The following is a 27,379-nucleotide window of genomic DNA, read 5'->3' on the forward strand; positions in this document are numbered from 1 at the left end:
GCAGTAAGCGGTCACACTCTTGCAAAGCTTGTGAGAAACCCTAAATAGAAAGCATAAGAAAAACTATTTGCGTCATCCCTGTGATTATGACTATGTGAGATATACTGCCTGCAGCGAGCCAGTCAGTTTAAATTTTTATTCCTCTTCCTCCTCTTAAGCTTTGAATGATGAAATGACGTCACTGAAATTCAGCTTGGTGCATTCATGTGCCATGGAAGAAACTCGTGCTTCATATGACCTCCTTAGTGAGAGTAGCTGGTATGTGCGAGTAAAAACGAACATGCACAAGAGTAAAAATAGAAATTCTGCAGCAGATTTATTTCATCTAAAAGGTTCATTGTATGTTATTCTTTCATTCTTCAAACACTGCTGAGTGTCACTCCTACACCTTTTGAGAAGGTGTTCCTAAGATTTTCTGGAAACCGACTTCATTTCAAGTGTGTCATGTTTAGTTGTTTGTGATCTTTAGGGCTAAACAGGAGGTCTCATGGTGAGACTTGACATTTGCGTGGAGACCAGATGGTGGGCCAGGTTTTGATCTTTGCAAAAACATGCAATAGCGTGCAAGCTGAGGAAGAGGAGGAGCACATGCTCATATGCCATCTTCCCCATTTAACTTATGAAAAGCTTAATTTGCAGAATTTTATCACCGATTATTGAGAAAACCTCAGTAAATACACAAACTAATGTGAAAGTATTACTGTGTAAGATTTTTTCCAGGTCAGCCAGGATGCCTGGAGCCAAGGCACAAATAAAAATGGCCCAGGCTTCAGTAATTCAATAGTCCATTGTGTATTTGTCATTGTATGAAGAGAAATGGTGCATTGTATCTGAATAATCTGGCACGAATATGCATGTGCATGCTTTTAGCTTAGGTCAGGGTAAAACATGCGACCATCTTTTTGAACTTTATGCAAATGGATGTAGACATTTAGGATAATGGAACATCATGCTTTATTAAGACTTATAACATGTAATATTTAAAATAAAAAGTGTTGTTAGTGCAATGATGATTAGAATATAGTGAATACTTCATAGACATGACCTAATTGTGAAAACTAAAGTCACTCAGCAGCAAATAATGGTATCATTAAAATTGTAGACACATCTCAGTGGATGTAAATGACAAAACAAATGTGTCATAACCATGAAATACAGGAAGGTGCACCTACACTTGTCAAAATTAAGCTCCACTGAGCATAAACACCCTTACCTGCTATCTGTTTCATTTCTCATAGCGGAAAAACAACACCCAAAGCATGCTGTCATCTCTCTTTGAGAACGGCCACCCATCACTGCTTCAATAGGTGTCAAAGGCCAGCCTACCCCTTTTTCTGGCTGTTTGACAATATGACAGTTCTGAATTGCCTGTGCTACCTGCTTTATCTCAAACACTGACACCCTTAGGAAGGAGGGGAAAATAGAAAATGTATCTCTGAGATTTGAGGCCTTTTGGCTACTTTCTTAATTCCTAAAAACAGATTTGAGACATAATTTTTCCTGCTGGGTCTTTTTAGAATTTTTGCCACCTCTTTTGAGGATGTTTTAATGGGAAATCAGGCACTGTGTACTCTTTGGTCGATTGCTGATTGATAGGTGTTTAATTAATTCCAATTACTGAGTCTAAGTGGGTGTAATTGAGTCCTATAATTGGCTTGCACCTGCACTGCATAACATAGCTAATTGCTTTTGTCTCAGTCTTCATGATACGTGAGGTCATCTTGAATAGGTTTAATCTCAGACATCTTGATATGTGATTATTCATTTCCTCAAAGTAGGTTTAAATTGAAATCACTGCTGTTAGTTCCGTACATCTTGCTTTTTGTTTTTATCATCTTAATATCATGGCCCATGGGCCAAATCAGGCCCAATACATATTTTAGTTTGCCCGACAGACAAACTCAATAAATTCTTGGCTTCAGAGAGCCGCTGAACTAAAAAGGGACATACGGCTATAGCACAATGTCTCAAAGTGATGCAACTGGAAAGGGAAATTTCATTTTGTGTGCAGCCAGTTTCAGGTCAGGAGGCTGTGCTGTACATTATGGGTAAATCACATGATTAAAGATCTTCTAATTTTCTTTTCACCAGCAAGGACCACAACCCTGAATACAAATGATAAACGCTTATCGATAATGAAGATGACAGATGAATGAAAAGCAATGAGCTGGGCCAGAGACTGTGCTTTAGGCGAGGCATTGCTGAAAAATGGGGAGAGGAAAAACTGGGTGTATGGGATAAGTAGTAAAATATTAAACTGTCTCTTCAGCTGTTGAGTTGTCATACAGTTGTCATGGATGCCTGTGAAACAGACTTTCCAAGACTTTTAGATATATGTGCATTTTTAAAAGACATTTAAAAAAGTGCAGTCATGAGAATCAGCCCGTGCCTTCTGCAGCCCACTAAAATAAAAGACTTTTATGACTTCTGCAGACCCATCTTGGGTGGGTGCAACTGCGTTGCTATGCACTTTCTAATTTTCTATTTCCATTTTACTTTTTACATTTTTAAGTGGTTTTCCAATTGTGTGCCTCAAGGCAACTCCAGATGATGGGATTTAGCATCAGCCAAACAGCAGCCAAAAGAATAAACTATGGCGGGTGGTAATAACGGATCGCTTTGTGGAGAAAGAACACAAGAGAACAAACAGACAAACTAAATGGAAAGGTAAATTGTTGTTAATCATGAATGCATCAGTTGTTGTCCAAAGTTAACTAATGCTAAAGAGGCAAAAGCTTAGTTGGAAATCAATAAGAACCATAGACAACATAAGGCACTTATATCTGCATCTGCAGATATGAGTCAAGATGTGCTTTGGCATGCAGTGAAAAGACTGTATAAGCAGTGTTGGGTAAGTTACTTTAAATTAGTAACTTAGTTACATTACTAGTTACTTCTATCAAAAGTAACTCAGTTACTTCAAGTTACTCGTTACTTTCAGAGTAACTAGTTACTAGGGAAAGTAACTTTGGTTTTACTCAGAATTCTCTTGTTAATGTGTTGCTTCCGTAACTGGATACCCAGCAAGATTGCCAGTCTTCTAGCTTGCTTACTTGCCACAAGTGCACTGTGCCACCTACCAATAGAAAGGAAAAAATAATGTGCACATTTCCACGAGAGAAATCCCACGCCTGATTCTATCCTAGCCTGCTTTTTACATCCAACACAAAAACTGCAGTCATGGTGTTTTTGATTGTACTCAGAACTCGGAAATTCTGCCTTCTGAATAGGAAGATGTAGGCAACACCAGACTGCAGATGAGCTGCATACAGGGCTGGACTGGGACAAAAAAAATCGTCCCGGGCATTTTGACTAGAGACCGGCCCACCATTATAGGAAAAATCATAAAGCCTTTGAATGAAAATAAACACTGTTGTGACAGTGATGTACACTGTTCTGATGGTATATATGTATCAATCTATCAATCGTTTGTTGTAAGACTCAGATAATTATTTTTTTAAAAGTGAGACATTTTAAATGAGAATAAGAAAAGTATTTCCTTGTGCCCCCCTTTCCCTTTTAATGCCCTACATGGAACCCTGGCAACACTTTGCTAGACCCGCCCCTGCACAGTTACCAGCTGTCATCTCCTGGTTTCATCTTCATGTTTCCCTCTCACCACATATTCAAACCGATATCATGACCAGCAGGTTTACAGCTGTGGCTCCAGCAAACATCAGCTGATACTTAATTAATATGAAATAAATTCTAACAACAGCTGATCAAGCTTAAAAGTGCTGCTGTTGTTTACCGTGACATCCGCTGGTTTCCTCTTTCTGGTGCAAAGTGGGCGATAAATAAACAAGAGAGAAAAGCCGATCAGCTGATCATTGATCAGTTTCATGATTGAAGTAGAAACAGGAGAGGGAGGGTGAGAGGATGAGAGAAGAAGAGGCAGCTGTGCAGCATAAACACAGAATAACTCCAACTTTGTGTCTTTTTCATTGTAGCTCAAGTCCGGGACAAACTGTGTTCCAATACAAAACACGATTCCGTTTTTTACAGGACGGTTGGCAACTCTAATAATTAACCTTATGAACAAAATAAAGTTAAACATCAGTAACATAGCACCCACCCAGCTGTATAGAAACTCCGTCATGCTAGCTAGCACGCAGTACGAAAAAGTCAGCATAACGAAAATAAACTCCACCTAAACTTGGTTCATATCTGACCCAGATGGACTGCAGGTTATAACTTCTTACCTGAAGTTCAGTTCACCTGACACTCTCGGACCAGCGGCCGCTTCGGGTCTCTCCTCTCGCCTCCCTTTTCCTTCATCCACCTTCTGGCTTCCACCACTTGCTAATGTTATTGAATCTGTGGAAGCTCCGCCATAGCCACCACACGAAGTAACGAATAACGAGCCTATCTAAATCCCAGTAACGAGTAACACGTTCCTGGTTTTGGCATAATAACTAGTTACCGTGCGCGTTACCACAATAATAACGTAGTTACTGTAACGCGTTACTTAATAACGCGTTAGTCCCAACACTGTGTATAAGTCATTACTTTTTTTTTGGTTTTGCCTAATTTAAAGCCTAAATAGATTTTATTTCTACTTTATGCTTTGGATTCAGATTAGTTTCAATGAAGCCTGTGAAGTTTTAAAAAGCTGTTGACACGTCTCAATAAAGTAATAAATCAAAGCCTCAAAGGCTGCTTAGGCGATCAGCGTCATTTCTTCTATATTTTATTTTATTTTTGTTATATTCTAAGAACGAAAAATCGTAAATGATATTATTTTATTTCCGTTAACTAAAATTGACACCTACTTTTAGCGTAGTTACTTATATAAACCGTATTTTGGTGTTGGCAAGCTGTACGTGAGCACGTTTCGTTTTGTCCGACTGCACGTGAATGCAGCGCTGCTCCCATCCTACGTGAATGCAGCATAAACTGTTGAGGTGATCCATGGCAACAGAGGAGCAGCAGCCAACCGCCGAGCCTGTCCTACACGCTCACACACACATAACCCCAGTCTCTACTCACTTCTTCCTCAGTGTAGCCGGAATGCACCGAGGAGGAATCACTGTTAACGGCTGCCGCTGACAAATTTCTGTATCAAGGTGACCGACCGGGAGCCAGCCCGTCAACCAGCTCCCTGGAAACGGCTGCACATCAGCGCCAGGTGACAGCAGACTGGACTCGCTGAAAACGGACGCATTCTTAACGGACAAGATGGTAGTAGCTCATGTTTCCGGACCTTAAAATTACTCATTTCACCCCTCTGGTGTACTATTACCCCGACCCAAGCAAAAATGAAACCAATTCTTAACAGTCTGTGGGCTCAAAACGCTTCATATTTCTGATTTATTTTTCTCGGCAAAAACATAAATCCTCTACAGTCCCAGTCCTCTTCACCGCTCATTAGCACCGTCCAGTTTATTATTGTAATTACTGCCCATATCTTTCTCGAGCATCTGAGGCATCATCGTGAAGATGGCGACTGGGTCGGGTTGGCAGCAGCGCTACTGCCCTGCCGGTCAGGGGAAATTTAGCACATCCTCGGCATCCAGCATGTCCTTTCAGTCCGGCATCGCCATGGAATATACCCAAGACCTACACCTGAAGATGAGCAAGAAGATAGCACAGCTAACAAAGGTAAGGATCATTTTTTAGGAGGCCTTCTCTGCACTCTCTCTTCAACCCTTGGGTAAGACCCTGTACCTGCTGTTCTGGTGTGAGAACTGGGCACCAAACTCCATTGGAAATTTGCCCGTTTAGCAATTAAACTTGTGTCGGTTTACATGTCTAACGAGCACAACAAGCCTGACATTTTTTTAGTGGATCTTCTGGGTGTTCTTGTAGTTTCGGGGTCCATTTAAGGCAACATTTATTCGTCTGATAAAAAAAAATTAACTCCTAAAGTAGGATATGCTCACTACAGCTGTAAATCGCTTTGGTTTAAAGGAAGTTAAAGTTGGATTTAAGTTAAATGCATGCTGCTTGGTGTTTGAATTGTGAGCCGAAAGAAGGAGCAGCTCTGAATGCCTCATGGCATACTGAAATCTAAAAGCATACAAAAGCCCTCAAAGTCTGACATTTTATTTTAGTGAGTTTGGCGTGATTTCTTACCTGCGAGGTACGACGTGCCTCAAGGTCTGCTTGGATGCTGCATTTTAAGCGAGCAGCGGGTCATCACAATATCAGCTACCTCATTCATTAATCATCTTTAGCAGCACAGACTCTTCTGGCATTTAGTTTTACTTCTCATGCATAAGTGTTGTATGCAGTTAAACTAAACCCTTCCTGAAAACTTTGATCCCTCATAGTATCAAGCATTATGCAATTATGCATAATTTGTGTACTGTATATATTTTGGAGATCATTTACAGTATATATGGTTGCTCTAGACCAGCAGACTTGAGTGATATTCCTCTACACCACCCGCATCTATGGTCTTTCAAGGGCATTTTAAATGATTTTCACCTCAAAGCAGGATCAGTTCTTTTATGTCACTTGCCAAACTTTGGCGTCTCCAAAACATTGGCTCCATGTCAGTACATGTTTCTGGCTCCAGGGTGTCATTATCATCAAGCTGGGGGGTCCACCAGGCACTTGTACATGTTTCCAGGTGGCTTCTGAAGGGTTTGACGCCTGGAGTTGGTGATATATACTCTGAGGATTTGCCTCTGACTTCTAAGTATAAGATTTGTGCTCTTTTTGTGCTGAGAGAGTGGATGCTTAAAAAAACAAAAAAACAACAATTCAGCAGCCTTGGGCTAGGTGTGTGCCAAGCCTTAGTGCAGAGTGGACTCTTTAAAGTCACAGTGAAATAGAAAAGGGTCTTTTCGACCGTGGTAGCTAATTAACCATCGTAATATGCAGCGTAGCTTTTAATAATAATTTAAAGGAAATTGCACATGTAATATTTTTGTATTTTTTGCATAAATTTTTTAACTTCTTAGTTTTTGCCACAGTTTTGTTCAAATATTATGTAATGTTAAAGGTACAGGGATTTTTCTTCATGGAAACGTTTGGTATTTTATATGAAGATCCAACAGACCCCTTGCCAAAAAACAGTTATGTTCATTTTGATTTCATTTATTTAAGTTTAAAAGACATTTTTGTGTATGGCTACTCTAATGCCAAAAGAAATGTTAAGAAACAACAATACCTTTTTTCAAAACTATTATTTTGACTATTATTTTAATTATGAAGGCAAATTATATGATAGTGGAGCTTATTGTGAAGCAAAAAACCTTGCTTGTCTCAGCCTAGCTGCCTGGGTATGGTCATGTTTTGAATTTAATGTCCTAATTTAACATTGTCTCTTGTGTCTAAAATTGAAGTTTACTTCCTCTGCTGTGATTTTTTTTGGGGGGTCTTCACCTGTGTTTTGTTCCTTCCAGATCTCTCCACTTTCCTGATTACCCTATGTGTATAAATAGTCCTGCCCCTTTCCCTTGGTCTTTGTTGTGGTGTCTATATCTGTTCCTGTGCGTGCCTCATGAAAGGTTTGCTTTTAAATATTTAGTCTGCCTGGAGTCCTGCATTTAGGTCCTTAATTCTGACACCTAGGTGCAGGTGCTGTGTCCCGTCATCTGACAGCCCAGTCAAAAGAAGAACTGATTACAGACGTTAGTCCTAATCTTTCAGTTCACGCGTTGGCGTGCCTTGGACAGAGAATATTGGAAAAGCACAAATATATTCTTTTCAGTGAAAAGCTGATGTGTAGACTATAACATTAATTTCTATAATATTATGTAGTAATGCTGTCTTTTTGCATAATTCTGGACAACAGAGGCAGACAAATTTGGGTGCAACAAAATTATTGTTAGGATGGTTTACAAGGAGCTAAACATAACCCCTTAACATTGTGTTGTCAGACTATATTTTGCTTATGAAAAATGTTCTCTTAACATAGTGTTAGAATTGCTAGAACTCAGTGGATTCTAAGGAGGTATAAAAATTAATTAAATAAAAACTACAAATAACAAATAATATAACCTACACTAAAAAAATAACAACATCAATCTTTTCATCACTGTTAAAAAATCTGGACTCTAATGCCGTATATAAACTGCACACTCCAGTTTAAACACTGGAGTGTTTATAATTTACAGTTTTTGTGTTATAGTGTTGATAAACCTAACCTCACAGTGGACAGGACTCATGAAAGTTTTTTTTTTCATTGTCTATGCAGGTAAATCCTCACTTCCAGTTCCATTTTTTTTCCAGTTCTGCACCTGTACACTTACCACAGATCATCGGTCAGCAACAGGGTAGAAAACATTTAAATCAGGCACTTCTATGAAAGCCTGCATGATGCTGTAGAGTAGTTTAATCTACATTTTCTCAATGAGAGTCAGCTTTTAATCCATTTAATTTAGAATTCCAATTCAAGGTGCTAAACTGTTAAAAAATAAGATCATTCATAGTTTAACTAAATATTTTTACTTGCAGTCTATCAAAAAAACGGCTGATATTTTGATGTGTTTACCAACAAGATTGGGTTTTTTTTCTCTTCATCAATGCTTTCTTCTTGATATATTGTCTTTAATGCCACTGTTGGCTCTTGTATATGAAGTATAACAACAAAACGTGAATTTAAGACAGTGATGGGAAACACAAAATAGCAATTTACACAATTTTTACTGCACCTGTATCCCAATAATTCATTTACAATAAAACATTTTCAAGATTGGCATCAAATATTTACATTAACATAAGAAAAATAACTAATGAAACAATGCCATGGAATTTAAAAATGACATATTTCATTTTTATTAAGCCATTTTTGATCCTGAACTCAGCCAAGTTGAAGTGCAAGAAAAAATATCTTCAAAGAAAAAGTGGAGAAGCACTAATTTCATAGCGGCATTAAAACACAATGAAACAGAGGCTGAGATAAAACCGTATTTCCAGTGAGTGTGCACCAACTGACACAATAGTGGATGTTGTTTTCGTACGCCAAGTCACATGATCACCACACGTTCCCACAGGCGACACATCTGAGCCTCGTGTCTCCAGTGCCTTGTTGTGTTGGGCCACGACAAAGCAGGGGAGGGGAACAGGCTGATAGCATTCGGCCCATCTGCTGACCGCTGATCTCTGCAGAGTGAGAGATGCATTCAGGAATAAATAGCAACCTTGGAACCTCTCTGAGCCACTCTCGTGACACATCTCTGCCTGGGTGATTTCCAGCTCGCTGTCACAGAATGATTCGGGAGCGACTGACGCATCTCTTTAGTCCCGTATTTTAACTGAATTATCTGAATCTATAGTGTCTGCTTTACAAGTTATGATTTTTCAAAATCCTTTGTCTTTTTTCCCTTATTTCGTTTTATAATCTGGTCATGATTTTTAATCCTGATAACATCAGCCAGCTTGCTACAGTGCTACTGTAATTCTGTTTTTTGTTATCCTAACTGTTTTATAGTTACTGAAATTTTGCAATACTTTATATAGTTTACATTACTATTGCATAATACAATAAATTATTTTGTTACATACAAAGACAAAACATAATTGCTTGAGAGACAAAGTGGGCAAATCTCAACTTCAGCCAGAGAGCAAAGCATGCCATCGATTGACATGTTACAGCAGGGGTGTCGAACTCCAGGCCTCGAGGGCCAGTGTCCTGCAGGTTTTAGATCTCACCCTGGGTCAACACACCTGAATCAAGTGATCAGTTCATTATCAGGCCTTTGGAGAACCTCAGGACATGTTGAGGAGGTAATTTAGCCATTTAAATCAGCTGTGTTGGATCAAGGAAACATCTAAAACCTGCAGGACACCGGCCCTCAAGGCCTGGAGTTCGACACTTCTGTATTACAGGGTGGTGAATACAGGATTACGTTGGCAGGTGAAGCCTGGAGTAAACTAGAGAAAAACCATCAGCAACAAAGCAGTGCATGATGAGCGAATTACTTCCTGCATGGAAGCAGTTTTAAATGCGTGAATAAGGATTTGGAAAGTAAAAATCTCAGCAAGGGATGGAGAATCCGCTCATGCTGTTGTGCATGCTCTCCTCATAATTAAACGCTATAACTGCTTAATGTGAACATATGTTACTCCCGCCAGGTTAAATTGTCATAATAAAAATACAGGAAACACATGTAATAAATGCAGCATGTTTTAAAGATTGTGTTTGTGGTTTCCGTGATGGAGTGTTTCCCATTGAGGTGTCTGGATAACCTGTGCATCGCAGACTCAAAATACATTTCAGTCTCAAAGTCGTGCTGACTGACATGAAAACATGTGAGAATTTGTGTCCGTGAACGTGAACAAAGACAGTGCTTGTACGTGACCACTTCAACTTTTGCTATGAGAGCAGGCTGACAGCTGTAGCGTGCGTCAGTGAAGCAGTGTTATCATTTCAATGCTCTGTACGTTTTTGCTGGGATTTCATGCAAAGTCAGTAAGTCAGTTATCGATTGCCATTCTCCTGGGATGCTGAATTTCATGATTTCACGATTTGTGATTCAAGACTTGTTGGCACTGTTCTTTAAGACTTCATGCAGTAATTTTTAATCCCACAAAGCTGCTCGCCTTTGTGTACTGCTGGGATTTCACTGTCATGTTTTTTTTTTTCACAAGTTACACTCTCTGATGGCTTTCTTTTTATTGTAGCGTTTCTGTCAAAAAGAAGGCAATGCAGGGGCTTTGCTGCTATGGAAACAAGTTTTAAATGATAATTCAGGGCAATGTACTTTAAGAAGTGGGCTGATGATTTTCATAACAAAAGAAATAGCTTGATCTTGTAGGCTGTCCAGAGTGAGTCAGGAGTGAGGTTTCTGGTTGTTGTCAGAGCTCTGGGAAACAGAGAGGGCAGCATGTCATTTTGCATCGTCAGGAGAAGGCTTTATAACAAATGTATTACCTAGCCTAGGGTTTGTGTGTGTGTTTCATCTGCAATGCCTGACTGACTTTAGTGTTGAAGTGAGTCAGAAATAGACCTCTGAGCTCTCTGTGCATTTCTGGACGAAGGGATCAGAAGAGACAGAGATACTGAAATACCATGGACACTGTGTGTGTGTGTGTGTGTGTGTGTGTGTGTGTGTGTGTGTGTGTGTGTGTGTGTGTGGTGTTTGTAATTCATATTATGTGGTGCTGCAGCACCAAATCAGCGTATAAACATTTCAGCAAAGATGTTTTCAAATATAGTTTGAGTAAATAAAAAAAGTACTTTTTTTTTTTTTTACCTCAATATCAAACCATCTCTGCTGATTCATTATCTCATTTTTCTAAAGCTTTGGTAAATCCATGCATATAAATAAATAGATGTAACCACCATGATGTCACTGATTACTTTTGCATTTTGCCCATCATCATCTTGTTTTGTTTTCCCTTAATAGCCAGAAGTACTTTAAAAAATGACAGCTGAACATGGTAGTGTAATTAAAAGATGGGCAGACTTACTGGTTCTTTTGGGTTTTGTTTTTTTTTTTTTGGGAAAAGTGAGCACATTTGGACAAGAGTGTTTAGTACTATGCCACCAGCTACAGCTAGTTAGCTTAAATAACACATTTTCTCCATAAATGATATGGATGCATCGCAGGGACACAGGTTCCTCCTAATTAGTGCTAAGTAGCATATAAATGAAATGCAATAATTTCAAACAGGGCTGCTATTAAGTGCAAACTAAATGCAGAGCTTTTCCATCCTTCTTTTCCAAGGACCACTATCATCGATGGCAAGTGACCTGATTCAAAGTATGACTCTAGTGCCACAAGGTACAGTGCAATGGCAGTGAGACACCAATATATGCAGAAGTCAAATGTAACTTCAAAAGTAGTGTTAGTAGTGTTTTACCTGATGTTTTTAAGTAAAAGTATAACAGAACGGCTTAAAACTTTAGTTAAAGTTAGCCTTGTTACTCTTCAACAGTCTGAACAATACAGACATATAAAAAAGCTTGAAATGGAAAAATATTTTCTCCTTGGGAAGTTGTATCTTGGGTCGAAACTTTTAACCAGCTACTAAAAGAATTCCCATCATGCAACAGCAACAGTAATTTCCATCCACTGTTTGCTCTTCCTTCACATCGATGCAACTACAGAGAGCTCCAGCCATGCTCAGTCGAGTCATTTGCTTGCTTGTAGGTTGCGCATCACCAGCAGTTGTTTCCAGCTTTAGCCCGAAACATTTTCTAGTGTATTTTGCAAAGTACTGTGTTGTAAGCAGCTCATTTTTTAGGTACTAAATCGTCATCGGAGGTTGACATGTGGCTCTATAGCATGTTTGAGCTCGTGTTGTTTTGCACGTTATGAAATGCATATCGGAACTATTTCATTAAGATGACACTATGCAAAATGTATAGTGGTGTTACCATGGACAGTTTGATATGGCACAGCCTTATCTTAAAGATATTCCTGGGCTGAAAAAAAGCAGTATTTTCACTTTAAAACGAACCAGAAAAAATTAAAAGAAAAACACGATTTGAAAATGATACATATTCTTCATTTTCTGACCAACTTTTAGTTCTAAACTCATCATTTCCTGTCAGAGGCATGAAATAACTTAAATAGAGTGGTAGCTATCAAGTGCAAGAAATACATGCTTTTATGGAGAATCAGCTTTAAAAGACAGATCACCAAAAGATGTCCAAATAAATCAATGAAAAAACCCCAGAGAGAAATGCTTTATCTTTGGTCATGTGGTTTCAAGTTTTGATGGACTATAGTTTTGATGGCAGTCTAAAGGTTGTGGATGGCTGCTTTAAAAGTAACAGTTTGAATGGAGAAAGGGTTTTGTTTTTTTTATACTTATGCTTTTTTCTTTTATATGGATCTCTACAGCGTTGGAATAGGAACTGTAATCATAATTCACGATGACTCCACAAAAGTATGCAACATATACACTGCTTTATATTGTCTGTATCACATATAGACACTAAACAAGGTCCAACATAAGATGATAAGAGGATTTGGTTTTATGCTCTGATTAAATGATATTCTCACTCAGACATATCCATAGAGAAATTTGTTAATTATATTTTTTCCTCCCTAGTGAGACTTCTTTACAAGCAACTCAGAAAAAATGAGAAGATCCACACAAGCTGGTCTACAATCTGAGGCTTAGTAGTTTTCTACTTTTATATTCCCCGCTATTCCCTTATTTCACATTGTGGCCAAGCGTCTGTTCAGTACTACAGGAAGAAGTACTCATGGTAGATAAAAAATGGATTTTTTTTTTCTTTTGTAGAAATTTCCAGTTATTGTTCCTTGTTATTGTATTTAGTGACTGCACTGAAGACAACGCAGGAAAAGATAAATACACTATCATCACTTGGCAGCAGCATGTGCATGTGTTGATGCCATAATCCAGGGGTGGTAGTGCAGTGATCTGTGTACCCGGGGCAGGGTTAGAGCACAGATGGTCAGAGCAACATGAGTCCAGATCTGGGAATAGAGTAGTGCTTGCTGATTGGGATTTTAAAGCCTGATACTGTGCACACAGATTTTTAAACAAATAAGAAGATTTCAAATTGAAATATATTTCAATGATTAACTAATCTTTATTGACTTAAAGATGCACTTGATACTGCTGCTTCTCCTGTTAATGGTCATATTAGCTGTAGCAATTAGCATTCATTTGATACTGTTATTTCAACATAGCTGCTCTAAATATGGACAACAAAGCACAGGCTGCATGATTAAAACCTGGATAACGTCCTTTTAAATAAACGGAATTCTACTCCCAACTCAGTGAAGTGACCTGGAAGTATCTGTGTGGCAGTTGTACCAAGAGCTGGTTGAATTCTCTAAAAATGTAGGAAGTTGTTTCAATTCTTCCTTTATTACCTCATTCAGCAGAGGATACACTGGGCCATTCTTAATAAAAAGAAAGGAGATAATGCAGTCCCACAAGTCATAGCGACACCCTGCCTGATGGTTCAGCTCATGTAACATGAATATTACAGTGCTGTAATAAAATCTGTTTCTTGTTGAGCTGTTGCCTGGAGTGAAGAACACGGGTGTCTATACAAGCTGTGTCCCAAAACGTCGGCTGCATCCTTCGGAGGCCGCATTTGAAGGCTGATTATGTCACAGCCAGGCGACGAAGGCTGTCCCAAATCGTCGACTCCTTCAAATGAGGCCGACAAATGCGTCCTTCATTTCCCATTTTTGAAGGATGGGTTGGGTGTGTCCTTCGTGGCCCACCATATCCTAGAATTCATAGCGCGGCCCAGCCAATTCCAGTTTCCAAGAATGGCGGCCGCCAATGTTGCCTCTAAGCTGCGCGTGTGAGCAATAGCGCACTGCTGGCACGGTCTCTGCGCACAGAAAATCTGCGTTGTGCACAAAAAAAAATCTAACCTGAATTGAAATTAAAATTAAAACTTTAACAATTCTGTTTTGCAGTGTTAGTCAGTAAGTGACTGGCGGCTCCCGTATGGGATTAGAACGATGCCACCTTATCCCATAGTCCAGCCAATAATGCGATTCACATTCGTATATACGCAGCTAATCAACGTCGTTGACAGACTATGACAGCGTCCTTATGTGCCGACACGTTAATGACAACGTGTACAACCATTGGAGATGTGAGCAGGACAGACGGAACAATTGACGGAACAATTGACGGAAAAAGTGTGGACTTTATACCAGTTTTTAAATTGTGTCGATAGGTCACGTAAAACCAGAGTTATGATAAAAATATATGCAATATTTGGTTTTCTTCCTGAATACTGTCGTTGTTTATATTTACTGCGGGAAGAAACGGTAAAAACTGTGTTTTATAAGGAAAACACTCGAAAGCACTCTCCACCTGTGAGCAAAAACAAAGCCCCCCCCCCACACAAATGGAGTGGCACAAATAATTTGTGTTGCATCAAATTTGATGCAGAACAGCTGATTGTTCTGTAAATAGTTTGAAATGTTTATTTAAATAAACGCCTTGGCTGCATTTTTAGGTAAACAGCTGCAAAAGACTTTGTTGTTTGCATAACTCAGTTACATGACTGCTATTGCTCACAGTGGTCCAAGGGGCCGCTCAGGGAGTTTGTGTGTTCGCTCTGACACATGAAAAATTAGAGGGAACATTGGTGGTCGCTACTAAGTTTTACTCTTATTAATCTTTCAAGGTCACAAAATAAACTTTTAACACATTTTCAGGCGAGAAAGTAACCGTGTAAACTTCAAATATCTGCTTGGTTTATCAAGACATCGCATATTTGCAAAAGTGCTCCGACGTTTTCGGAGACGTCTGTTACCCACCCGCTCGATAGCTAGCTGGCGGGTTCAACGGTCACTCGACTCCCGGCTTCATCGTTTTCAGACACCCGCTGTCTTTTGCTGCTCAGGTTAAACATGATATATAAGTCACTCGGATAACTTAAAAATTTAATTGTTTGGCTTTTTTCGGTGTTTTATCTGTTCCGGAGTAAATCGGTTTGGCTGAGATCAAAGTTATTAGATTAGATTAGGTTAAATAAAACTTTATTAATCCATCGGGTAGGTTCCTGCGGGATTTTCACACAGCTGAATAAACGTCAAACAGAAAACTAATTAAACAGAAGTGTGAGACGGTCGAGAATTTACGCTAGTGTCCTGTTATATTTTAGATAGCAATGAGCAGACGGCCGAGTTTATTAAACTCCACCGAGACAGTGGTGACGCAAATCTGAAGGTTAGACTGTCCCATTTAACAGCATCGCACTTCCGGCCTTCTTGGTCTTCGAAGGACCCGGCCCACGTAGTCCTCCGAAGGATGCGGCCTATGTTTTGGGACACAGCTAAAGTCTGCAAATCAAGATTGTCGGTTATCTTAAGTGATCAACGTGCATTTAAGGTTAGCTGTAGTAGTTTACCTAAGTACAGTTATGAGAAGAAGAAAAACTAAGAGCACCTCATCAGCTCATCTCAAAACTTGTAGAACTACCTTTAGCAGCAATAACTTGAAGTAATCATTTTCTCTGTGACTTTCAGTCTCTCACATCATCGTTCATTGAGGTTCGTGAACCTTCATTTATGCACAGCTGTACTGACTATGTGCTCGTTAGCATATGCTACTTCTGGTGAGGAAACTCCTGTGGGGAGCTTTGTTTCCGGTGTCCTATTTGCGCCTGGTTTACGGTCCAAAACAAGTTAAGCAAATGAATGAATCAAGCGGCGATTTACATTTCTATAGATGTCTTGGGCATTTACCCAATATATCTGTAAATGATGTTCATCGACTTGTCGATATTTTTTCCCAGCGCCTCAGGGAAAAAGAGAAAATGGATTCAAATGTTATATTTCTCAGCTGTCCTTCGTTTATCGCGGGTGTTATGTTCTAAAAATAACCAGCGATAGGTGAAATCAAGTAGCCAATTTTATTTTTTGACGGTGCAAAACGTTTCGTGGACATACAGTACTGCACGTCAGAGTCACACTGCTAGTGATCGATGCAGCGATTCTGTACTGTACAGGAGAGATGTCACGGAGGAGATCGTCTGCAGCAATCAGGACGCAGGACACAATGTGACGTAAAAAAAATAAGCATGCAAACTTGCACTAAAAAATCTGCGAAACAGTGAGGTGAAAGGTGAACCACGTTATAGCGAGGGACCACTGTAATTTTTAAGGTAAGTCACAACATACCCTTCGTACATACTAATGCAGTGGTTCTTAACCTGGGTTCGATCGAACCCTAGGGGTTCGGTGAGTCTGTCTCAGGGGTTCGGCAGAGCCTCCGCCATGACATGCACGGCTCATTTTGTGCACCAGTAAAAAACATATGAATGTCTTGAATTTGAAAAAAAATCATATTTTATTTTTCACTAAAGAGGGGTTCAGTGACTGCACATATGAAACTGGTGGGGTTCGGTACCTCCAACAAGGTTAAGAACCCCTGTACTAATGTATTGAAACCCTTACCAGCAATCATTCATTTTTTGTGTGGCTTTTTTTTACAGTTTGTTAACATGCTGTGTAGGTGTGTACTTGACTAGCTGATCTCGACATAACGGGGGAAACATCTGGTTTGACTATTCTTCACCTGTAGTTTGAATGCTGAACATTTGCCTGTTTAAATCATAAGATCAGTCACTATACAGAGATGTGCTTCTAAATGTGGATGATGTGTCTTCTGCATGCAGTAATGCTGTTCTGCTTGTGTTGAGTGATGTAAACAACTGATCGATCTAAACTCTTTAAACGTCAAAATTGATCATTAGATTTTTTTTATGACACAACAGTGGTGAGTGTTCCTACCTTCTCCTCTTTGTAACTTAACGCGATCTTTCCGTTTTCGAGTTTTGGACATGATTTTGGAGTATATCTTCGCAGTAGCGATTGACCGCAAAGTAAAGCTACCGGAAATGTACAACCCCACATCCGGTCTCAAACCAGGAAGTTAGCATTTTCTCGTGCACAGGGTCAATTAATGTTCTGACACAGCATTTCAGGCATGTTGAGGTCTGGACTTTGACTAGACCAGTGCAGCACCTTGACTCCTTTCTCTTACAGTCTTTGTGTTGCTTGTGATTTGCTGCTGTGCTTGGATTATTGTCCTGTTGCATGACCCAGTTTTAGCCGGACATACAATAAGCTGTTAGACAGATGGCCTAACATTGATTCAAGAATACATTGGTGTACAGAGGAGTTCATGGTCGACTCAATATCCGCAAGGTGCGTCGGTCATCACCCCATTCCTCACAGTGGATGTGCGGTGTTTGTGCTGATATGCTGTATTTTGCTTTTCTCTAAATGTGGCCATGCTTTATGGCCAGTCATCTCCACTCTGATCTCATCATTCTGAGCACTGTGCTTCCCTTTCCCCCCCACAAATGCTTATTAATTCTCCTTTACACTTTTCAATGACCTCATTACGTTTCCATCAAGGAAATGTGATTAGGAGAAGAAAGTAGGAGTTAAGTCTTTGGACTCTGTCCTTGGATTCTTGAAATGATGTGGCACCAGGGATCTGTGGCAAATGAAAAAGTTCTTTTAATGATTCATGCCATCCAGTCTATTTGAAAATTGGTTGAGAATTCAGCAAATTCTGGTGATTGTTTTTCTCTACCTTGTATATGCCACAGGAGACACGGTTGTCCTACAATGACATTGTAGCAGAGGATTCGAATGCAGAGTGAACAGGCAAACAAAATGCAGTCAGCAATGCAGTTCACAAAGTCCGTTTAGAAAATTACTGATCAGTTTAACTCGGGGGTTTTAGTTAGAAAAGACTCTTAATCTATCCAGAATTTAAGTAATTACTGACTTGAATGGAGATGTCCCTCTGACAGCTCAGTTTGAACTACCTAAGTTAAAGTCTATCTGTGTGTTATTCTGTTGAGTGCCACACCAAATCACAAGTCCTAGTTCAGATCTTGTAAGGATGGAAGTGGGATTTGATTACAAGCTGCTGTTTGTCTCAGAAAACATTCCAAGGAGCAGCCGCGGTATCCTTTCTACTACTTTCTTGAGGTGACAAACAAAGAAGATTGGCTCTTATAGGGCACTAAAGATACTGGCCATGAATTTCAGCTTTGTGATTTCTAACTATAATTTTGGGAGAATGAAAACACTGGGATAATGGTGTGTGTGTGTGTGTGTGTGTGTGTGTGTGCGTGAGAGAGAGAGAGAAAAGCGGCATGCTGCTGCTGTGAGGAGTACAGCTTATTAACCTCTGCAGGATGCTCCTTCACTGATTGTCACAATTCTCTGTCAGATTTCATTAAGATACGCCCACACACTCACACACTCACACTTACACTGAACCACAAACATACAGGGAGCTGAGCACAAAGATAGGGGGTGAGATGGGAGCATATTGGCTTGAAGCACTATCCAGAACAAATAAAGCATTGCCGACATGCCTGTTGACACACAGACGCACCCACACACACAAAACTGTGCACACACACACACATACACACAGACACGTTCTTGGATGTACACACATGTGGCTTATGGCGTCGCGAGGTGCGCATGGAGGGTAATTTGATGAGTCATTCTTAATTTTTGACCTTGACTGTTTCCTCTGCCTTCGGACCGCCAGAAGCCACATCGCTGCTCGTCTTTTCTGCCCCGATTTATTTGGCTGACGCTGCAGCAACTCATGTCGCAGCAACAGGCGAGACGCGAGCAACACCAGTGCACAATTGGTCATTACATACCCCTGATATATCAGACAAACACTCAGCTGTCTTTGTGGAAAATCTCATAAGAGGAGGAAAGTGTCTTCCACCTCCAATATGATGAAGGTTTGTCTGTAAACACAGTCGGTGTGTTTTTATTGTTACTGTTATGAGATGTCTGATGTGAGAACTCATTCCAGCGCAGTGTGGCAGGGTTGTACTCAGCAGCCTGTAAAAGCTGCAGTGGGATCTGCCTCACTGATTCACTGGATGACTAATGTTCATATAAGATTTTTGAAAATTTTAAGGTTTAAATGGCATTTATTGTATGACAATTTATGGAGTAGCAAAGTCTTTTTGTTGCTTCAATTCACATGTGTTGTATTTTTATTTTTGAAGGTGACATTGAGCTTATTAGGCCAGCTGAATATAATTAAAATTGTTAAGGTGTAAGTATTTGTCAGTCAATCAAAGAAAAATACGTTTTATCTGTTGTAATAATCATTTAATCATTTAGATAACTTTTTAAGCATAAAGTTCAACTGCAACTGAATACCATTACACACTGTGTACACACCCTGATACAAGTAAGCGTATCACGGTTTTGGCATAACTGGCCTGATTCATTCATGGTATCTCCACCAATCACAAGTTTAAGTTGAAAACAAAGTGGACGAACCCTCGCTAAGAAACATTTGTTTGATAAATTAGTATCAGCATTTATGACATCTGAAAAATTAACAATAAAAAGAGAGAGGGGCAAAAAAGAAACAGTCTTCGTCAATGTTGTCAATGGTGTATTTGCATAATTTGTCCACATTGCATTGTTGTTCAACTATAAAAAAGAAATCTCAGCTCAGTAAAATTTCAACTTTTGCAGAGAGAGAAAAAAACATGCCAGGAAACAACCTCGCACCAATATTTTTTTCACTTCCATGAACCAGTAATGGCCCAAAAGGATGTAATCCATCATTGCTTTGTCACAAATTGCCTGCAACAAGGTGTGCTCTGCACAGGATTGTTTTCACTGTGAGGGCTTTCAGGTGATGTAACAGTCCTTCTGGTGGCCATATTGAAAGGCAGCAGCTTGTGGGCAAGAGCAGCTGCGCAGAGCTGATTGTGTTTGTAGATGCAGAGCAAAAACCACATCATTAGAGCTGGAATTGAATTTGTGGTAAACATTTCTATTTTGACCAAGAAATCACTGTTGGTATGATATATTTACCAGCATAGTATTATCTGGAGTATTTGCTAACCTAAGAAGGTAGGTAATTGTTGAACTGTAGTTGTCTCTTGTTTTATAACCTTGTGTTGTATTGTTGTGTTGTGTTGTACCCTGAAATGGACTGGAGGATGAAGGGAATAACAATAAATATATCTAGATGATAACCAAGAAAGTTAAATTAATAAATCAATCAATCCAATAATGAAAATTTTAACTTAATGGTACCTAAAGCAAAAGAAAGTCAGTAGTCAAAGAGTTTTCAGCCATTAGATCACCATGGTAACTTATGCTGAGCGTATGACCTGATCCGGAGTCAGTTTTAGTTTAAAATGGGTTTTAAGTGGCAGTTTTTCAGGAATTATGTTGATGACATTTTGCTCTACGTGCGATCCAGTTTCTCTCCAGTAAGAACACCTGCCACCTGTTGAACATGACCTGACTAACACTACCAAATCAAGCCCTGGTAGAAGCTTACAGGGACACAAATTGTACATGTATTCATTTAGTAATGTAGATATATTTTTATACTTAATATATACACTGCTTGATTTGCAGATACTAGAACACAGATTTAAAAAAATGAACTATTTGTAGGCTCTTAATCAGTAAAAATGTATTTCCCTTTGACTTGTCCACAAACTAAAGTTATTCCCACTTCCCCCTTCATCAGACTGTCAAACATCAATAAACAGCTTTAATGTTTAAATGGCTTAAGTTCCACATTTCTAAAGCGTTCTGCTGTAACAGCTATTCATTTGTGAATTAGTGAAGATCTAAGACTTCTCACAGCATCACTCTCTTTACTTATTTGCAGCAGCAATATTGCTATTTGGCTTTTTATTTACTTTTGAATAGATCTTTATCACACATTCTTTTGCTGAAGTCTGAGGCTGCAGTAGGCAGCACTCGGTTTTCTGCAGCGAAACAGTCGAATGATGCATCAAAGCCTCGTTTCATATGACCGCACACAGAGCCTGAAGCACAAAGGTTTAGCAGAGAAAGATGATAACCACCATTGTGATAATTCTTATCTCAGACTGGAGGTTTAGATTTTGTCAAGCCCCCTAACATACAGTGGGGCAAAAAAGTATTTAGTCAGCCACCGATTGTGCAAGTTCCCCCACTTAAAATGATGACAGAGGTCAGTAATTTGCACCAGAGGTACACTTCAACTGTGAGAGACAGAATGTGAAAAAAAAAATCCATGAATTCACATGGTAGGATCTGTAAAGAATTTATTCGTAAATCAGGGTGGAAAATAAGTATTTGGTCAATAACAAAAATACAACTCAATACTTTGTAACATAACCTTTGTTGGCAATAACAGAGGTCAAACGTTTACTATAGGTCTTTACCAGGTTTGCACACACAGTAGCTGGTATTTTGGCCCATTCCTCCATGCAGATCTTCTCAAGAGCAGTGATGTTTTGGGGCTGTCGCCGAGCAACACGGACTTTCAACTCCCGCCACAGATTTTCTATGGGGTTGAGGTCTGGAGACTGGCTAGGCCACTCCAGGACTTTCAAATGCTTCTTACGGAGCCACTCCTTTGTTGCCCGGGCGGTGTGTTTTGGATCATTGTCATGTTGGAAGACCCAGCCTCGTTTCATCTTCAAAGTTCTCACTGATGGAAGGAGGTTTTGGCTCAAAATCTCACGATACTTGGCCCCATTCATTCTGTCCTTAACACGGATCAGTCGTCCTGTCCCCTTGGCAGAAAAACAGCCCCATAGCATGATGTTTCCACCCCCATGCTTCACAGTAGGTATGGTGTTCTTGGGATGCAACTCAGTATTCTTCTTCCTCCAAACACGACGAGTTGAGTTTATACCAAAAAGTTCTACTTTGGTTTCATCTGACCACATGACATTCTCCCAATCCTCTGCTGTATCATCCATGTGCTCTCTGGCAAACTTCAGACGGGCCTGGACATGCACTGGCTTCAGCAGCGGAACACGTCTGGCACTGCGGGATTTGATTCCCTGCCGTTGTAGTGTGTTACTGATGGTGACCTTTGTTACTTTGGTCCCAGCTCTCTGCAGGTCATTCACCAGGTCCCCCCGTGTGGTTCTGGGATCTTTGCTCACCGTTATCATGATCATTTTGACCCCACGGGATGAGATCTTGCGTGGAGCCCCAGATCGAGGGAGATTATCAGTGGTCTTGTATGTCTTCCATTTTCTGATGATTGCTCCCACAGTTGATTTTTTCACACCAAGCTGCTTGCCTATTGTAGATTCACTCTTCCCAGTCTGGTGCAGGTCTACAATTCTTTTCCTGGTGTCCTTCGAAAGCTCTTTGGTCTTGGCCATGGCGGAGTTTGGAGTCTGACTGGTTGAGGCTGTGGACAGGTGTCTTTTATACAGATGATGAGGTCAAACAGGTGCCATTCATACAGGTAACGAGTGGGGGACAGAAAAGCTTCTTACAGAAGACGTTACAGGTCTGTGAGAGCCAGGGATTTTCCTTGTTTGAGGTGACCAAATACTTATTTTCCACCCTGATTTACGAATAAATTCTTTACAAATCCTACCATGTGAATTCATGGATTTTTTTTTCACATTCTGTCTCTCACAGTTGAAGTGTACCTCTGGTGCAAATTACTGACCTCTGTCATCATTTTAAGTGGGGGAACTTGCACAATCGGTGGCTGACTAAATACTTTTTTGCCCCACTGTAGATAAAACCATATTGCACTTGCTTCATAGTATTTCACTCTGGCGACCACTGGGCCTGGCCAGCTCTTTTTCCTAACTTTTATTCTCCTCTATTGATTGGTGAGGGACTATATTTGCTTTTTACTTGATGATATATAGTGAAATATCTGCGCAATGTCTTTTAATTCAATATATTGACAAAGCACCAGTCCCAGAGATTTTAAAAGAGTATCTTAGCCAAAAGCACATACACTCTGAAAGATATCAAATGCTGCAGAATAAAGGAGCAATCAGTTGTATGGATCTGTATAATTTACAGCTTTGATGTGGAAAAAAGAAATAAAGCTACACAACTTTGCACATGAGTGCATTTCGTGGGCTGAATTTCTGTGTATAATCCATCAGTAATGACAACTGTGGGCCAGTTTTTCTTCTCCACAACAACTGTAATTTTTATTAGACTTATTTCCTCTGCATTCCTCTGTGTCTGTTTATTTCAGCTCAAATTCACGGACTAGAATAAAGGTTTATCAGAAAAGGCCGTCAGACATATTTACATAAAGTGTAAAGTGTTCATCAATGCCCTAAATTGACGTGGGAATAAACAGTACCGACTGAAAGCCACTACAAAGTGAAGACCTACTAACTTGACACCAGCCCACACACTTAACAAGAAAAGGGAGCTGTTTGGCAGACGTTGTCAGTAGCAAGCAAGCATCAGGATTTTCGAGGCTAAAGTCTGCTTCGACTTTCTCTTCTTTTCTTGGCAGCGGCGTGAGCCTACTCGGCCACCAGGGATCCATCTTTACTCACTGGGTTCTGTTTCTCTTCACTGATGGGAGAGATGGGCCTAACACTGGCAGTTACCCTCTCCTTCTCACCGTGTGCATCATTTGGGTATAAGCTCGTAGAAATAGCTGAGGGCAGTGGCTTGCATATAATTGCTCAACAATAAAAAACTGTTATTGCTTTCACTTTTGCAGTTATGTCTTTCCTAAAGTTTGTTGCTGAAGTAAGTTTCTTTCAGATATATTTGATTATTTGCTAAGTATCTGGCTTATACAAGAGTGTAGTTTTTACTTCTTTTTTCCTGACTGTGGATCTGAATTATTATCATTGTTCAAAGAATATATGTGTAAAAGGGCCCAATTCAAAAGGAAATAGTTATATATACCCAAACTATATTGGGTGTAATAGTTCAGATATGTTCTTTTAAACTTATTTTATTTTATTTATTTATTTAAGAGAAGACTGATAAGGTCTTTTTTAACATCAACTTGAGTAATAATAGGTGAGACTGGTGAGCAAGTTTAAACATAAAACACAGACTGGGCGAGTTAGTAGACCTGCGGATCTATGGTAAAAAAGTGACCAGTTCTGCTTCTAGTCTGTCCACTTCTATTGGAAAATTGTGGCCATCCCTAATCCTTGTAACACCCAACTATGAGAAACAGTAGCAGCATCAGCAGCAGAAACGTGGTACTCTACTACTCAAAAACACACATTATTGTAAGTACTCAAAAATGTCCTTTTGCTGCTCACTTCTATATAATTTTTTTTAATCATTAATAATCCATTAATGTCCTTGTATACTTCTTTGGTGATGTGTCTTCAATCTGAAGGCAGAGAAGAGAACTACCTGCATACTGTGACATGTGAATTTGATGCCTTCAAATGATTTGTTATTCATATTACGCTGTAATCTTTACATAAACGTTAGTATTGAATATTCACTCTTCAGTTGCTGTTTGCTCTTTCGTTTTGCACTTTTATTTATTCTCCTGAAGACCATGCCCCTCTTGGCTCTTTCTAAAATTGGCAGGCCTGTGTTTACTCCTCTCTTCTTCACATCCTCTCTCCATGTCTCTGTTTATCAGTCTGTCCTTCCCTCAAGCTAAAGGACATCCAAACAACAGCAGGGCTCGCCATGACTTCACCCAGTCTTCAGTCTGTCCTCCTATTAAGATAAGATGAAACCAATCCCTCAGGGGATATTATGGCCAGTAGTCAACAGCGATGGGATAAAGGACATAGTACGGTAGTAACTTAAAACTTAAGTTATCCCAGTAAAGAAAATTAAATTTAAATTGGATGAAGCTTTTTATGTAATGTATATGTATAATGTATAAATTAACATAGAGAAAAACAAAAACAATTTGACACCAGTTCATCAACATTTCCAGCTCTTTTTATAGCTTTTAAGTCACATTAGGGAATTATTGAGGCCAAACTTTAATTTGGAATCTGTTATAAAGACAGAAGTAGAGCCAAAATGATTGAACCACAATCTGTGAGACAATATGTTCACTAATAAATTAACCAAATTTTGGGAAATTATTTGTTCATAACTTATTTGTATATTTCTGATCATTTCCACATATTTCCATCTATCTGCACAGTCCTCTGGCCTTTCTTTGCTGACATCTTGACAACCCCATGACTCAGCTTTGCTCCTTTTATATCCGTCAGTTTTCTGAGGGGTGGTTTATGTCCAATCAATAAAGCTCTTTCTCTACAAATGCCTACCTTGCTTCTCTTTGCCTCTTTGGGCTTTACAGGAATTTAAATGTCCCTTTAATTCACTCTTGGTCCCTTTTTTCTTGTTTATGTGGAAGATTGCAGCATTAGATATGTACTTTAGCTGCAGTAAAGCTCTAAACTGAAATGCTGAGGTAGAAAGTACAAGATGTGTAACCTGTTTATTGAGCATGTTTATAGAAGAATTTCATAATAAAATCTACCTGTTTAATCAGCCAAAAATGACAAAAAATAAAACCATTAACAGAGGAAAATAATATAGCTCAACCTCGTTTATCCAGAAAAAAATGTTGTTGATAAGGGCACATCCCTGCCTAGGGCAGCTGACAGACTAAAAGCTAAATCACTGTAGAACATGCTGCTGCTTCACTGCTCTCTGTACTTTTAAAGCACAAAATACACCACCTTTATAGGCCAAACAGCTGACACCATCTGTGCCATCAATGCCAAGTACAAGTTTCCTTTTTTTAAAACATCAAACTGCCTTTATGTGCAAATGGTTAAAATGCTAAAAAGTGAGAAATGTCAGCACTAATTAAAGTAAAATGCAGCAACTGAACCACAGACTTGGTGAGTAATTGCAAACATGAAGGAAGAATGTGATTGAACTTCCACCGTGGGAAGGAAAAACATCCAATAAATTAAGTCATGAATTTTTCTGTCATAATTTCTGTATTAATTTTCGCAGTTTATTGTTACTAATACCCTGCTATTCATGTTAATGAACAAATTCCATTTGCAAAACAATTATTATTATTTTGTTAATCAATTCAAGTGCGATATTTTGATGTAAAACACAATGCCTGTCTCTTATGGACAATGAAAAACCTACCATGGTGTAGAGGGCCCTTATTTAAAGCTAGAGTAGGCAGTCATTTTTATGGTATCATTGAGCAAAAACACCATAACATTTTAGTATTGTAATTCAGAGTGGTCTGAGAGGAAACTAGACTTTTGTGCCTCCTCAGTGCTTTGTTTTATGGCTTTAGAAAGACTTTAGTAATCACTCCTCTTTTGGGGGGTGGGGGGTCAGTGAGAAGGAGCTCCTGTTGGCTATGCTAGAAATGTAGATGAGGATATATTCCCTTTCAGACTGTGAAAAGCCTGATTCAGTGGTGGCAACTGCCAACATTACAAAACTATCTCAGAAAATAGCAGAGAGGATGGAGATTCTAAGAGAGAATAGGCACAATGCAGCTCACTCATAGAATCATGTTACATTCATTGATTACTTTATTCTCAGCTTTGTGTTGTTATACTGGGATGATAAGCTGTTAGCCTAATTTTTCTTTGATTAATAAATAGATTTAAATATTCTTAAATAGTAGGGGAGTTTGTGTTTTTTTTTTTTTACCTTTATAAGATTCTTGGTTAAGTTGTGTTTACTTTAAACATGAAAGCAAGTGATAAATGGTTATATTGAATTATGCTAATAATAGTTTCACAATAAGCAACAAGCCCAAGGCCAAAGCTTCAGTTTGACCTTCATGTAGCATATAAAGTTCATGAGGGACTCAGATTAAATATTTTCATACATCTTGAGAAAGCATTACTAAACAAGCAAAGGATAAGGTGGCCATACTTTGTCCATAGACTAAGTCTGCTAGCTCCTTGAAGCCAAATGCAATGTTTGTTTTTGTGTTTGCTGTTTCCAATCAGTTCACACAGGAAACTGAGTCAAACTGGATGAATGTGACTTTCGTGTCGGGATATTTTTCTTTTTTTAATGATTATATTACACAATTTAAAGCATATTTGGTAATGATGTAAAGCTTTGTTATCAAATAAAAGTGAGAAAAGCAGGAAGTAAACACTGAGAAGCTGTAATCAGAATTGTTGGCAGAATTGTTCTGATATTTTATTTATTTTAAAACATTTTATTCTTGAGCTCTTGTTTATAAGTGTGAACGAGTGACAGATTGACAGATGGGTCAGCATGGCATCTTCAGT

The 27,379-nt window shown here is 39.2% G+C and overlaps 1 protein-coding gene across 4 annotated transcripts in view; it reads left to right on the plus strand.

Annotated features, from left to right (window-relative positions):
* Positions 1 to 4,899: 4,899 nt before the first annotated feature.
* The window catches only part of fam184ab (family with sequence similarity 184 member Ab), a 206,014-nt gene continuing 183,534 nt past the window's right edge, over positions 4,900 to 27,379 (plus strand). For 3 of the 4 annotated variants that reach the window (XM_006805644.3, XM_006805647.3, XM_006805646.3), the window contains exon 1: positions 4,900 to 5,601. In XM_006805644.3, the coding sequence (XP_006805707.2) occupies positions 5,440 to 5,601 (162 nt within the window). In that variant the 5' untranslated portion in view covers positions 4,900 to 5,439. The remainder of the gene's footprint in view (positions 5,602 to 27,379) is intronic. The other variant, XM_087852126.1, reaches the window with a different exon arrangement.

The sequence above is a fragment of the Neolamprologus brichardi genome, chromosome 15, assembly GCF_056152115.1.
Source record: "Neolamprologus brichardi isolate AB-2024 chromosome 15, ASM5615211v1, whole genome shotgun sequence".
Taxonomy (NCBI): Eukaryota; Metazoa; Chordata; class Actinopteri; order Cichliformes; family Cichlidae; genus Neolamprologus; species Neolamprologus brichardi.